Source organism: Montipora capricornis, chromosome 7 (genome assembly GCF_036669925.1).
Source record: "Montipora capricornis isolate CH-2021 chromosome 7, ASM3666992v2, whole genome shotgun sequence".
NCBI lineage: Eukaryota > Metazoa > Cnidaria > Anthozoa > Scleractinia > Acroporidae > Montipora > Montipora capricornis.
In genome coordinates, this window is record NC_090889.1 from 23330656 (window position 1) to 23345904 (window position 15249).

At 39.0% G+C, this 15249-nt stretch overlaps 1 protein-coding gene across 5 annotated transcripts in view; it reads right to left on the minus strand.

The window, feature by feature from the left end:
- Positions 1–1711: 1711 nt before the first annotated feature.
- LOC138056489 (neuromedin-K receptor-like) overlaps positions 1712–15249 on the minus strand; it is a 40400-nt gene continuing 26862 nt past the window's right edge. For 3 of the 5 annotated variants that reach the window (XM_068902305.1, XM_068902301.1, XM_068902304.1), the window contains 3 exons: positions 7808–7918; positions 4856–4892; positions 1712–4056 (listed from right to left, as the gene is read on the minus strand). In XM_068902305.1, the coding sequence (XP_068758406.1) occupies positions 4032–4056; positions 4856–4892; positions 7808–7918 (173 nt within the window). In that variant the 3' untranslated portion in view covers positions 1712–4031. Of the gene's footprint in view, positions 4057–4855; positions 4893–7807; positions 7919–9237; positions 9366–13964; positions 14065–15249 lie in introns of those variants that run through there. The other 2 variants (XM_068902302.1, XM_068902303.1) reach the window with 2 other exon arrangements.

A 15249-nucleotide genomic window follows, 5' to 3' on the forward strand; every position in this document is an offset into this window, starting at 1 on the left:
ATACACTTAGACAAAGATAACATTCACATTTTGCTTCAGTAAATGCCAATTTGAACAAGCAGGGCAGGTAGTTTCAGACAACTAGCAACACCCACCACGTTGCCAATTGGAAAAGTGTTGATAACAAGGCAGCTATTGTAAACCAGGAACAGCTTTGCAGAGGTGTTGTACAACATTCCAACAGCGACACACAATCCTCAAGATTTGAAATGCAGACTAGACACAACCCCACTAACTAGGCCCCTACATAGGGCACACGACGTTGTTCAACACCTTGCAAGTTCCTAAAAGGATAATCTGGAACACAATCAGAATCGTGCATAAAACGTATTGCACTTGAACATTCTCGTTCAAACAGCAAAAAGTGATTAGACCATTTGTTGAACCTTGTAATGAGTCAAAGTGGGTCAAAATCCATTTTTTAAAAGTGGCTCATCAAAACCATTGTAGTGATTGTTACTAACCGAGATTTCATGAGCTTCCTCAGGTTAAAAACAATAACAATTTATGTACATGGGCCAATGTTCAGGATAAGGCTCTCCACAATGTATTGTTATTGTATTATTAATGTATTAAATATTTTTAATAGTGATCAATGCTTTTCATTGAACTTTTATGGTCAAGTTTTAGTTAAATTACATGTACTGTACTACCAGGAAAAGATTGAAATCCAAGAGCTTCCTCTGGTGCTTGAGTAAGGAGAGTGCTGTTCATACCAAAATAACTAAAGAAATTATTTGAATTAATTGCTCAACTTTCCCAATCTCTAAGATATTCTTGGACTCGTCGAAAACATGGAGAATTGATTGTCTAATAAATGTTATCACAGACGGGATGATTTGCAAAGAGCGTACAATTTACCAAGGAGGCCTTGTTAGGGGGGGTGTCCATGTCCTCCGTCTGAATTTCACAGCTACCTATGTCGCAATTTCGGACATTCTTGTGTCGCCTGTCGGAATTTCATTAATAAATTTTAGCTTGTTGCCCCTCTGACAATCCCCATTCACTGGAACGACGCCAACAAAACATACGGTCTCTATCGTCCAGGGTTTTGAGACCTTTTTTAATGTTTAATACCTATTCAGACTACTTGGAATAGTTGTTTAAGTCAATGAAATTCCATCTAGTAAACTATACAAGTGAATAAAGGCCTAATCTGGCAAAGCAATCGAGCTATAATAGCGTTTCTATAATTCTGGTAGTGCAAGAGTCTAATGTTTCTTCCGAGTTCAACTCTGATTTAGTTGTCAGACTGTGCTTTTCTGTAACTATAACAACCCAGGAGGAAGGACATTATCGACCATTCATTATCCGCAAGGCATCCGTTTACAAAAGGTCTGTGAAAAATCATAGTTAGTAGAGGGGACTGGTTATGAAACTCGGCAAACTTCAAAGGGTTAAACAATAGCGCGGTCTCTGATGTTGAACAGACCCGTCACGTGACTCTGACCGTGCACAAGTTCGGCACTCCGACGACTCGCTTATGACTCTCATAGTGATGTGTTTCAATAACTCGCTTCCGATTTGGAACACCGAGATGAACGCGATCAATAGAGATAGAAGTATCTCTCTGACAGACTGATGGAGTGCGCACGTGGGTCATGCAGGGAGAACATGATACGCAAAGCGGAAAAGTCCTCAAAGGGAGTGATGCACTGAATACGTCAATTACATGAAATGAACAATCAAAACAGCAGTAAAATGAGATGTATTTCTGTTCGCCTTTATTGGACCCTTATTAGCCATAATTGGCCATTATTGTTAACAATGATCATTATTAAGTAATTACGACGAATTGTGTACGCGCAAATGTTCCGCAGTCCGCAAAACATTCACAATTCTAAAATTCGCTGTCGGTCAGTCTTGACATTTGTGTCGCTTACGCTAATTCGTTGTTATAGTCTGTCGGTCGTCGCCAGTTCGTGGCTATCATGTCGCCGGTTCAAGGCCATGTCGCTTGTCGGAATTTACCCCTAACAGGGCCTCACCAAGGGCCATGTCGTTTCTTGATATTACAGTGAGGTAAACTGAAAAAATTCTTTTGCCTACAGAAATTACACCGCAAATTAAAGAAACCTTCAATGACACTTAAATGATTATGCACTGTTTAAGTAAGCCTTAAAAAAAGAACCAGCTAGATATATCGGTAGTTTAACTGCTACGTTTAGTACAGCTTAAACTTTTACAACTTTAATAATGGTTAGGAATGTACTTAATCTGAACTTAAATTGGAGAGAGGCATTTAATAAACATTAAGCAAAAATTAATTTCTTCTTAAATTCATTTGTGCCTTTAAGTCCCGTTTAACTCAGTTAAATGTAACTTAAATTCGACAAAGGCATTTAATACACATTAAACAAAAATTAATTTCCTCTTAAATCTATTTTTGCCTTTAAGTCCCGTTTTAGTCAGTTAAAAGTGACTTAAATGTTGTGCTATATTTAATGGTTGTTTAATTTGTCTTAAACGGAAACTAAATACCTTTTTTCACCTAGTGTATCTACTTAATCTCGCTGGTGTTTACAGGTCATCGAAGCCGACAGTAAGAACTGGAAACATTTTAAAGTGACGTTTTCGTCGCCGGCCGTCGCCGTAGTAGATCGTTAAATTCCCTCATATTTTTAGGCGACGTTTTCGTGACCGTCACCCTTGATTAAGGTCCCTTTTAAGGTTTTGACGACAACGCGAGCGCACCAATGTGAACTTTCCATCCTCTATTTTTACTCTGAAACCGCTTGTACTAATTGATTTTTAGAATACTTCGCCCACATTGTACGACGTGAAGGAGATGGAAAAATCGCCAAAGACTTACTATCTTGCAAAGTTATATTTTGAGGTGACGTCTTCGGCGTCCCAAGCGTTGCGTGGCGGCTATGCACGTGACAGGTTGCGTGACTGCGTTGCGAATTACTACTGCGAAGGAGACGTTGTAACTGTCATAAGCGTTCTCCTTTCTTACTTTCTTAAAATTATGGCAAGTATCCAGTATAGTTTATAAAGAGCTTGTAACTTGACAAAAATCTGTTAATGTCACCGCCTTAGATGAAGGCCGTTTTGTGGATGTCTCCCGGAAGTTAAAGTGGCTTGTCGTAGACATGCGCGAAAACGGAAGAGTGACCATTTTACCAAACTCCGCGCGAAACCGCTTCTTGAAGTAGATCAACATCCAGGGGTTGACCGCGCTATTGGCGTGTCCACACCAGAAACTCACCAACATGAAGTAGTGGAAAAAGGGAAACTTTCTAAACGCCCATACACGATCGACGGCAAACATCACGTGACAGATATGTGTTGGAAGCCAACACAGTGCGAACGCAATTACAATAGCAATAGACGTCTTGATCATTTGCCGTTTTGTTTTGTTCATACGTAGGCGCGCTTCGTCATGGCTTACAGACGCACCCGGAATTTTGTGTGAACGCAGTTTTTGGCAAATACATCCGTAAAGAAAGCTCATGATAGCCAAAGGGAATACATAGATTATGGCTACAACATAGAGATAAACACCTCTTATGACTGAGTTCTTATCGCCAAACTGCGAAAATTCTTGTTGAATTTGAAAGAATTGTCCCGTTGGATTGCGAACTTTAATTATGAGTAGCCAAGGGGACATGGCGCACATCGAAAAAAGCCAGATACTCGGTACGAGGATTTTTTGGTTCCGAAACCGCGGAAATTGTCGCAGGGAAAGTACAATGCTGAAAAAGGAGTCAAACGCGATAGTAGTCAAGGAATAGACGGACGCCATGACCGCAACGAAGAATGTAAAAGCTACAAACTTGGCAAGAAAATCGCCGAAGGCTCCACCAAACCATCTGTTGTCCATGAGAATGGCCTGCAATTGGTGAGGCATGGCAAAGCAAGTTACTAGCAAATCAGCCACCGCCAGGTTTACGTACATAAAACTTGTTAAGCGTCTAGTTTTGATTTTTCTGTAGAGTATGTAGATCACAAAAATGTTCCCAGCCAATGCTATAGTTATGATAAAAGAATACAGGACAATTGCTGCTGTTTTGACTGGCGTCCCGGGGTTATTGTCGGTGTCTGAAAGAGTAACTAAAAACAAAAGCCGGAAATAAAGAAGTGCTATATGTCAAATTATATTAGATTAAATGTCCTCTGGAAAGCCAATCCCAATGATCCTAGATAAACAACCAAACCGAACCAATCATAACGCAGAGAAAGTGCGTGCAGCCGGCCCAAAGGGCGGTAAAGTCACCATTAGTTTTGCATTTTTTGGCGCGAGATTTTGAAAGCAATCGCAAGTCGCTGCAACAACGTCTATTCTTAGGCGGCTCTTTTGGCTTGTGAAATAAAACTAGAAATAGTGATTGCAATTTGGACTCAAAGCAAATGCAGGCTAAGCAGGCGCCTTGCAAGGAAAACTCTCTCGACCGATTCACACATGGTTCGTCAATCGCACTGCTGCTAAACGCTACTTTTAAAGCAGCTCTACAATAAGTCGACTCTCTTGGTCTGCGTTCTATAAAAAGAATTTAAGTAAACCAACTGCAATCAAGGATCGAAGAAAACGCAGCCGTGCGCAGGTGACTCAAACCGCGGAAAAAGTCACAAATCGTTTGTTTCCGATGGGGGGGGGGGGGGGGGGGCCAGTCAAGCACGAGGATTTTTGGCCATTTACTTGGCATTATGAAGAGACAAATGATTGGGACACTCATCTAAAAATCAATGATGTGCAAGTCTTGATAGTCACTTTATCCTGAGTGGAGACTCAGACAGCAAGGGGCCAAACAAATCACGGCAAAATCGGGACCGGCGAAAGATTACCCGTGATTTCTTTGTCCTGTCCCGTCTCGTCCCGGACGAGGTCTATTGAAGAGGGTGACCAACTTACCATTTGTTTGTGAAGACATGGTTAGAAGTTAATATTACTGGAAACAGATGCAAAGAACAAAATGTTAGTAAGCAAAAAGAATTTTGAAAATTAGCCATAAAGACCAGTGGGCAAATCAAGTAACAAAACGGCAAAAAGGGTTGCAGTACTGAATATTACGTGACACCTACGTGCAACTTCCTATAATCAAACACTCTCAACCCCAATTTGTTTATCTGAATTTTGGTGAAAGAAAAGCTTCATGACAATAAAAATGATACCTTTTTTTTTTCTATAATCCGGCGTGGTTGCACTTTGCTCGAGGCCAAGAAAGTGAATTGTTTAAATTTCAACTCTGCTTTAATTTGATGCAATGCAGACTTGCAAGCCACGCGTCAGATATTATATTGCATCAGTAAAGACACTTTACCGAGATTTTCGTAATTCTTCGGAATCTTACCTTCAAGAGCGAAGCGCCAAACTGCGTTTTGGCTTCCATCAATCAAATTTCCGAACATAGCCGGGATGATCAACTCCGTGTCCGGAAATTGAATTGGAGTTTTTGTTCACTTCACAGCTCGAGATACGTTTTTAGAAATTCTTCAGTGAAAAGATTTGTACAGATTCCATAGCTTTCCATCGGCCTCAAGTTTGGATATACGAATGTACCTTGGGAACCAAAGATGCTGATTGGTGGGTTAGTCACCCATCAATTGATTTCGTCATCTGTGGTTGGCGTTGAAAGTTTGATGGAAGCCAAAACGCAGTTCGGCCGTTGGCGCTTGAAGATAAATTCCGCAGAATTATGAAATTCAACAGATAAAAAATGAAGCAAGATTTGTTGACTCGCTGATGCGGGATCTTCGATGATGCTGAGCAGTCTTTTGAAATAAGGTTGAGGAAAGAGTTTTGTATTGAAGTCGAAAGGCTAAAATGAACTTGTCAACCGTTGTGGTCTGGTGTAGATTTTATTTGTGCTTGCCATGATTTTCCTCGGACGTATGCAAAACATGGACCCCAGGTCCATGGACCACCCCTGTGGACCCGGTCCATGGACCCCTGGCAGGAGGCAACCAGTTGGCTATTTACAAAGCGTGGTAGAGTTGAATCCGGGACAACCGGAAACAAATCCTAACCAGAGGTTAGAACGGGATTTGAACCCGGAGCAGCCGTATGCAAACCCAACGCCCTATTAACCATTCAACCATTCTGCCTCCTGCCACCGTGAAGGTGTCCAGCTGTTAACCCAAAAATTTATTAAAGTACAACCTTCCGTTTTGCGTAAACAAAGTTGAATACACGCTCCCTTCATAATGAGGATGTCGTGTTCAATGGTACTGGCCGTTAATTTTTCATGATCACAAAAGATGGTTTTCGCAGTGGCGTCATCAAATTCTAAAATCAAAACCGCCAAGTGATTTCGGAGTTTGAAGGTGACCTAGAAATGAATCTTTTTTCAAGTTTCGAGTTCCATGACGTCTTTCTTTTCGAAAATACAGCGTTTGAATTTCTCTACATTAGGAGATGTGTTCATACACATGTATTTTATCTTCTTGAGCGAAAAGTAAGCGCTTTCATCGCTAAATGAATACCAGATATTCGTGTGGATTTCTGGCCACCATATTGGTGCACAGCGGTAATAACTCAGAAACAATGTACCGCACGTACCTGAGAATTGGTGAGGTCATTAATAAATGTGTTCCCTACAACATTCGAAGTTTTTGGCTTATTTCATTGAGCGGTTTCGATTTTATTTTTTTGTTGCGTGACAGTGAAAACGATCCATAAGGTAAGGTGCCTTTTACTTAAAATGTTAAATTTGCTGTAAGAATGGTAGTATTCGAAACACATTTTTCAGTCGTAAACTGAGAATATTAACTGTGAGTTTGGACAACTGTATGGGAATGTTTTAGGACAGTAAATCATGGTGAACCCCTTTTTTTTAAAGCAAAATTCAACGTCAGAACTTGGATGAGCTTGTTGTCTACGTTTTAGTTTTATGTACAAGTAGGCCAAATAAATTAAGAGATGAACGTACAAGATACCTTTGGAAAACTATGTGCTCCTTATGTGTTTATAAAACCGGCTCAATCTCGGTTTCGACCAAACAGATTTTACAAACTTTATCACGGACAATCCGCGATGGAAGATGGCTTCAAGGTCAACATGACTTCTAAACATGATTAAATATATCCCCCCCCCCCGAATCAATCCGACCTTTGCAATAGGAATTCAGGATGAGCCACGACAGTGGTTGGGAGAGAAAGGAGGAAATTGCTGAGCATCCCTTGGAAAATTTCCTTGAGATGCGCTAGCCCTTGCGAAATTTCTTTAATAGGACAAAAACAAATTTAGAACTTCGAACATGTCTCTCGTAAAGGAAGTCGTGTTCTAATCCATAAGGGAGTTTTTTTCTTGGGAAATTCAATCCACGCATTTCGTACATTTCACAAAAAATGGAAATGGACAAAAGATGGAAAGACAGAACGATCTAGAAAGACAATTGGTTCATTCAAGGTGTTTTACTCAAATAAATCCCTTTCACATTTTAAGAGTTCATTTAATTGTGACACTTTGCTTCGTTTCCTTGAAACTTGATTCACCTGGGACGGGAAACTCAATACTCCAAATTTAAGAACACTAAAAGTAACTTGACGTTGTCTAGAGATATCCAAGACCCCAAAAAAATGAAACTATACGGAGACTACAGAAAGCCGCGTAACGTTTTGAGGGTTAGCGCTGGAACTCTTGATATACATGTAACCGAACTTTCGTGAAACGAACTCCCTTACATTAGCAAGTGCCTGACCTCGTTATCATCCTCAAAATATCATATTTAACAGTCAGGCGAAAAATAACCAGAAGATCTGTATGTAACACGCCTGCGAAAAAACGTTGTTTAAGATGAATCACGTTTACAAGGAACCACAAAATGCTTTGGATAAAAAATGACGTCTGATGACACGTACTTACCACTTTGAGAGAGTCTGATTTGACTGCTCTCGGAAAAAAAACTACCAGTTTTCAAGAGATTCGAAGCGCCTTCTTGTACTAAACAGGCACGTCCAAACCGGCAACTGAATCCTGCAAAAAGGAAAGACGTTGTGGTTAAATAGCAAATGATTAAACAGCAGTATGTCGTCTGTCTGTCAAGCCAAATTGTTTCTTGGAGATTTAAAACTGCAATGTCACGGCAACCATTAGACTTATTGATTTCCTTGAAAAATTCAATGACAGGAATTAAACATCGAGTCTGTGAATCAGTTATATTCGAGAGTTTAATTAAGGCAACGTTAATCGAAGACAATTTTTTCCCATCTGACGTTCTGCATCACCCCCACCAGCACGCGATTAATTAAAGATCGCAGAACGTTTCCGGACAGCGGCATGTTTTTTTGTTCTCAGTTTCATCTCATTAGCTGCCATTTGCTTAACTTTCGCTTAGCTGAACGAAGAGTAAGAAATATGTAGACCAATCGTAAACATTGTTGTAACTCTTTTACCTTTATGTCATTCTCTGTTTAACAATAAATGAATAATAATTAAAATACAAATTTCAAAAAGGAGTCAGAGAACCACAACAGTGTTTACGAACAACCCGCGACCAAAACAAAACAAAAAACTTGAACGAAAAGACAGGAGAAAGCGAACCCAAACGCATTTCTGGAAACTGCCGGACAGACTAAACTTTTTCATATTTTTAAGCAATGTCTTCCGCTGAGAAACATAGGATATTTCATCAACTTGTGGAAACAAATTGGGTCTAGTTTCCGATCATCCACATATTAAAAAAAAAATTAAAATTGAAACTTTGGCGAGTGTGTTAATGAAAACGAAGTAAAACTTATTCACTAGACTTAGAAATGGTAACTGATTATTTGATTGATATTTTAAATTATTGAAACCTTTCGACTCATGAGTTTCTATGCCAGATTTTCTTCCTTAAGTTTACTTTTTTGTAGCCCCACAAACAATAAAGCATATCTTTTAAAAGTTTCTCTAGACTTACCGACTGAATTGTCAGTAACAGAGTACGGTTTTCTTCAGAAATGAAGTTGAAAATAATTTACGACAGGTGGCTCTTGTTATATAGCTTTAAAAGATTTCTTCACATTGATTATTTTTTTATTTGTAGCCCTGCAGCTTGTATCATTCCTAATGCAAGGATCTCCTATCCTTCAGTCCACGAAAACAGTTCCTACAAACAGTTAATATCTCACGGACCTCTTATCTTTAGCCTAGCTAGTTCCTTCCTTGATACATTTTATTTTCAATTCAGGCTTTTTTTCTTTTTAAAATTTTGTCAAGACTTGACTTATTCAATTTAATTCCGAGTACTGTCGCCAAAAGATATCTCTCATTTTGACTATTGATCGAAGAGCTCGAATTGAAACTGCACTTACCTAAATAGTTTGTGACAACTTTTACTTCAAAGGTTTTCCTCTTCAAGCACCAAGTGCACTTTCTTTTATTTCGGCATCTGATGAGTTATTATGTATAATGAAGTAACGTATATAAAGTTAAAATCAACAGCCCCTTTCTCTCATAACTCATCAATTTTTCATTTTTGTCAGCCGGAATGATTTTCCGACTAAAATCAAATTTGCGGAAAGCACCTCAGCCAACTGTCGCCATTAATTAAACCTTTATGGGCGCAAAATTCGTGTATGGTTTGTCTGAAGCCTGAAAATGGAAGTATAATGGAACGATTACCATTACTAACGGAAGGAAATTTAAATGGAAAATATACTTCAATTCTATTTATAAGACAGTGTAACCGGAATTGGGTTTCTTCTTGAAAAACTGTCGATAGAAAGTTACCTCATTTTGTAATTACTTTTGGTTGATTATTTAGCTCATCACGTATAAACAAACATTTGCACGATCCTCATGAATTGTCATTGGTTCCTTTGAGTTTTCTTCCAGGCCAACCACCCACCGAAACGCCCGCTATTAGCAGTTTTTTAAATTCATAGCCAAAGCTGATACGTGATTTATTTCTAGCCTCAATGAAAACACGACATTATTAAAAAGCGTTTAAGACAGCAAAAAGATGCGGGAGGGCAATTTTGCCTCCCTGATGAAGTCTGTATAATTAATTGACATACTTGCGTTTTTGCATCTTTTCATTGTCTTTAAAATTAGGATTGTTCAAAGTTTGAAATCTCATTCAAACCTAGAGTCTTCGGAAAATTGTACTGACATCAATTGATATCAAAAGTGATTATTAAGACTCCCAGAGCAATTCGCTTTTGTTATCAATATATTTTTTTCTATGCGGCAGATTGCTTGCATTGATACCTAGGGGCCGGGTGCTCGAAGCTTGGTTTGCGCTAACCGTTCGTTAAGAGGTATCAAAACCTATAGGTTTCCGTGGTATTTAACGCTGGTTAGTGTGCTTCGAGCAGTGTAACCCGGGCCTGGCTGGTACATCAGTGTGAAGGGAATTTCTACGTACATTGGTTGGAATCCCGTTCGAGAAAAAATTCTCGGTATCTATATCTGGAACTGCTAAAGTGAAATACGGGAGGAGGAAAATTTTGAACGTTTTAAGTCTAAATTAAATAATATTTTTGTTATTATTAAGTTTTGAGTCGCTAGCTTCGGTGACTTTTCGCTCAGAAAATCTGGTTTTTTTTTTCATATATATATGTTATATGTATGTATATTCTCAGTTCCAATATGTCTTTAATATTTTCAGGTTATCATTACTTCACTTCTCACGAGATATAGAACGAACACGTTTCCATTCATTAAGTATTTTGCTGCGCTATAAAAGTAATCAAACGAAATAACGTAATAGTTCCTCAATTTGGATTCCTCATTCATCGTTCTCTTACTTTTGTTGGGCGGGGTTATTTATCACGCAAACAGTGTGTCTATTTTGATCCAACGTAGAGCAAGTTTTGATCGTAAACGGTTTTTGCAGTGGTTTAATCCTTAAAAAGTAATTAATTAAGCAAAGCCACTATTTAGGAATATAGTTGAATCCTAAAATTAGTCTTTCCTCTTTACGTTTGGTATTCAAAGGCTCGTCTTGATATCTGAACTTTGCAGAATGAATACAACCATTTCAATCAACTACAATACGCTGCAATTGTAGGCAATGAGTCGGCTTCCAGCTTATCAGGAATACTAAGCACTTAATGACAGACCCCAAAGGAAACAGTGAGTTTTAGCCCGGTTTACACGACAAACATTTTGGGCACGGCACCCCTCCGATTTGGAACCCGTGCCTATATTTTTGGTCCACCCATTGCCCGTTCACACGACAAAATTTTCTTTATTTGAGGTACCACAATTTTTTTGGGGGGCACCGTTAGAATTAAAAATGGCACCTTTAAAATTGTTGAGCATATCGATGCATTTGTCAGCGGTTTCACTACTTTCAAGATGGCGGACATGAGAACACGAGGCACTCAACCGTGCTTTCTTCTTTTGGTTTTTCATGAGAAAGCGAAGAAATTTATATTTTCAGGAATATTTAGTGGAGGGAAGAAACCACTCATACACTGCTTTTTATAACAACGTTAAGAGGTGCAGAATGTTTGTCCAAGCCGTGCTAGCCGCGGTAAACCAGCCAAGAATCGAATAAGAAGTATTTGGGTGCGTTTGTGATCTGATGCCTGGTTTGACGTGGTTTTGGCAACGTACAGTGAAGTGCAGGGGCCTCCTCCGACCACCTCACATTGCTGTGTGTACGTATTTTATGTATTGTATTGTATTGTATTGTATTGTTGGAACTCGACGCCATGTTGGATTTGATCCATAACTCTCAGCGAGAAGAGAAAACAATCTCATTCCCAGGGACTCTGGTTTTGGTCATCAAGATGTTGGCAGCTTCGACCAGAAAATATGGGCACGGCACCCCTGAAACCGTACCTAAACCGTACCTAAAATGTTAGGCGTGGGTGCCAAACTGTAGGGGTGCCGTGCCCAAAATGTTTGTCGTGTAAACCGGGCTTAAGTTTCCCCGAGACACTCAATGTTCAAAACTCACTGTTTCCCGTGAGGCCAGTCATTAAGTGTTTTGTTATACCTCCCAACTCAAAAAACAACAATAGACGGATTTAAGGACGTTCGCGCCAAAATCTTCCTACGGTGAGATTTTCTTCATTTCTCGCCTAGAGTTAGGTCATAAAGTACTTACTCCAAAAATGGAAAAAAAAAATGGGGGTCACCGACTTTGTTTCGGAGAAAATGGCAGTGGAAAAATGCCTTAATCTCGAGAAATCAGTCATAATAGCGAGATGTAGCCTCATCTGCTCATCCATCGAAAATCATAAAAATAAACTGTTGAAGTGAAAGTTTCCGTGCATAGGTTTTTAGGACTGAGATTTTTAGATAATTGTATGCCGCTAGGGATGTGGTAAACAGTAGAGTTCGTCCTCGACGAACGTTTTCGTAAAATTAAAGCTCTATCCGTTGCAACAACTACCGGAATTCGATTGCACGAGGAAAGAAAATGTTAAAAAAAGATAACTTCTTACGGTGAGAATTTTTTTATTTCATCATATTTTGTAGATAGTAAGTAAAGTAAGTGATTCATGATTAAAAAAATGGGGGTCACCGATGATCTGAACGAGTAAAATCGATGTGATTTTGCAAAGCTCTTGGAAAATTTCGTTTGTCACGCTTTTGCGTGACCTGTCGGGCAAGGGCTGGAACCAAAGAGAGGATCGATCGTTGAAGAGATGAAAGGTTTTTACCGAAAAAAAAACCTTTCTTGAGCATAGCAACGAAGTTTTAAGCAGGGATCATCTTCATTTGGTTGGTCTTTTGTATAATATCTCTCCATTGCCGTCATGCTCATCCTCTGGAGTGTGTTTTTTGTGAAATTTAATCGCTGGTTGTTTCCACGAAGGTCCGCGCTATTCAAGCTGACGAGGACTAAAATACTGCTCTATTTTCTGCTCTATTTTCACGAAAGTAAAGGAAAAGAACTTTAAAAACATGCATTCACTTTGAACTTAAGTTCGTAGGGTAATAAAAACATTAAAAAGAAACAGCCCCATTAAATTTACGCAACGGTTCGTCCTCGAGGTTTCCAAACCTTCAGCCACTAGTCTACTCGATCAGCAACCTTTTCCAGAGCTTTTCCATCCTCCCGCTCACTTCTCTTTGAAGTTTCATGATGATTCGAAAATAAATGTGCCATTCTTTTGCCGGCCTGGAATTTTTTCCTCGGCGTTTTTGTCGCCATGTTATTTTAACTAATGCTTGAAAAATATGTAAAGTCAAGTAGACTAGTGCACGACTGATAAAACCTCGCGAATATCAGTAGTGCAGTAGTCTACTTGACTTTCATAAATATTTTGAATCAATTTTGACTGATCGCGATCTTCTTTGATCCAACGCTGTGCAAGACTTATCGTCCACGGTTTTTGCAAAGGTTTTAAAACCTCAACTTCACTATTAAATGCTCGAAGTAATGCGTGACATATTACAGTCGCGTTACCTGCGCAGTAACGTTGCGCACAAACAATTAGCGCGAACGTCCTTAATGCAAAATGTTACAAATTTGCCACTGTTTCAAAAATCCACGACCTGATCACGTGCGAATCGAAAGTTCAAGTCGTTGTTTCCCTAGGGAGTTAGTGAGTTGGAGTTATTGAGTTTTGACCCATGCCACTTGACACGTTCAATCTCCTGCAATCGAAAAACGTATTTGAGTTGAGGGGTATCAAAATCCTTTGTCTTCGTTTATTCGTCCCGATAAATAACAGAGCGCAATCATGATTTCTGCCACGGAGATCGTGTTTGTCTTGCAGTATTCATGTAAACCAATTTGTAAGTAGACCTTTTGGATGATATTCTCAGTTAAAATCGAAATAATCCGGAGCTATTGCTGGTTATTTCCTGTTAAAAAAGGAAACGAGATTTGCCCACGACGGGTTTTTTTTAAATGGTAAAAGAATACGGCGAGTTTGAAACCCGCCTTTTGTGACTGTAGTAGTAGTATATAAATTCGCCGTATTTCGTGAAGTCAAAATCGTCCCGATAGACGAAATGAAGTCGCTAGCAGTTCCTCACTTTTCGCAAACTGAAGTGAACGCAAAAAACAATAATTCACCTAAATCGGCGCACAATTCATAACTCGTTGCCAAAAGAGAGGAAACCTAAAACCTACCTTATGCGCAAAATTAACCACGGAGGCTTTCTTCAAACTGAAATTGAATCTAAAACGTTTTCTGATAAAATTCCGCCTTTTATAAATATTAAATGTTGCTCCCTTTTCTGAGACATCAGGTAAATTAAGTACTTTCTCAATCAATAACCCATTTGTTTGCTTTTAACCCACTGTCTCTCAGTGTATTTACGTGAGTAGATCAATCACTTCTTGAACAAACGGAAATATCGCCAATGCATGTTAGGATCGTATACCACCAAAGTCTTTCTTGTGAGAGAATAATTGATTTGACAGCAAAAAAGGTACCTCAAAAACCAGCATTTGATTTTTGTTAATCGTTGATTTTAGTTGACAACGTACCCAATTAATGCTCCAGCGATAAAAGACTAGGCACTGAAATAAAGTTCTTTTCCATTTCTTTAAGTTAAATGGTTAAAAACCAGCTGTCAGCTGACATGCAAAGAAAAGCAACACTCAGCAGATCCCTGTACTCTTGCGAAATCTCACGTTAGACTATTGAGATCCGAATACAATTAAGTATAAACTTGATTGTTAGGAAACAAAAGTGTCACTGGGAGATGTCGTGTGAAAGAGAAATCAATGATTTATTCGTGAATTAAACAAAAATCAACGGCTTATTTTTTTTACTGATTTCTTTACCACCAAAACACTTAAAAATCATAATTGGTCTCTTTACCATCTGCTCCAATTATTGTTCAGCCTCATATATTTCCGAAGACGAAAAATTGGTTTAATTTTGCACAAGGAACTTCCAAAAAAGTGACTGGCTTGATATAATGTCGGTTAATTACTCCTGAGAAATTAGAAATAAAAATTCAGCTTCCTCCTTCTATTAAATGCGTAATTCAAAAAGAATAATGTAATTGGACTGACGTATGTTTGAGTGGGAGCTTGTAAAAAAAAACTGTCAACTTTGCGTTTAAAAGGTAAACAGTCCTGGTCCCGAAGACACGTTTGTTGCGACCAACTCTTCAAGGGTTGTAGCTGTTTTGAGGGCACGATTTCCTAACACACTTCTCGTCATGACTTTTGCCAGTTAAACATTCACCATATGTTTCATTACGAAAGAGAGAATGCTCCAATACTACAACTGAGGTCTTAGCAGTATAGTGGGTCATTTCTGTCTGCTGCATCCTGTAGCTCAGTAGAAAAGAGCACCCGAACTAATAATCGGAAGGAGAAGAAGTGTTGTCTATTAAAAGGACAAAACGATCGGAATTTTCCTCCAAATAGAACACTACAATTTTTCCCAAATAAAAAAGCG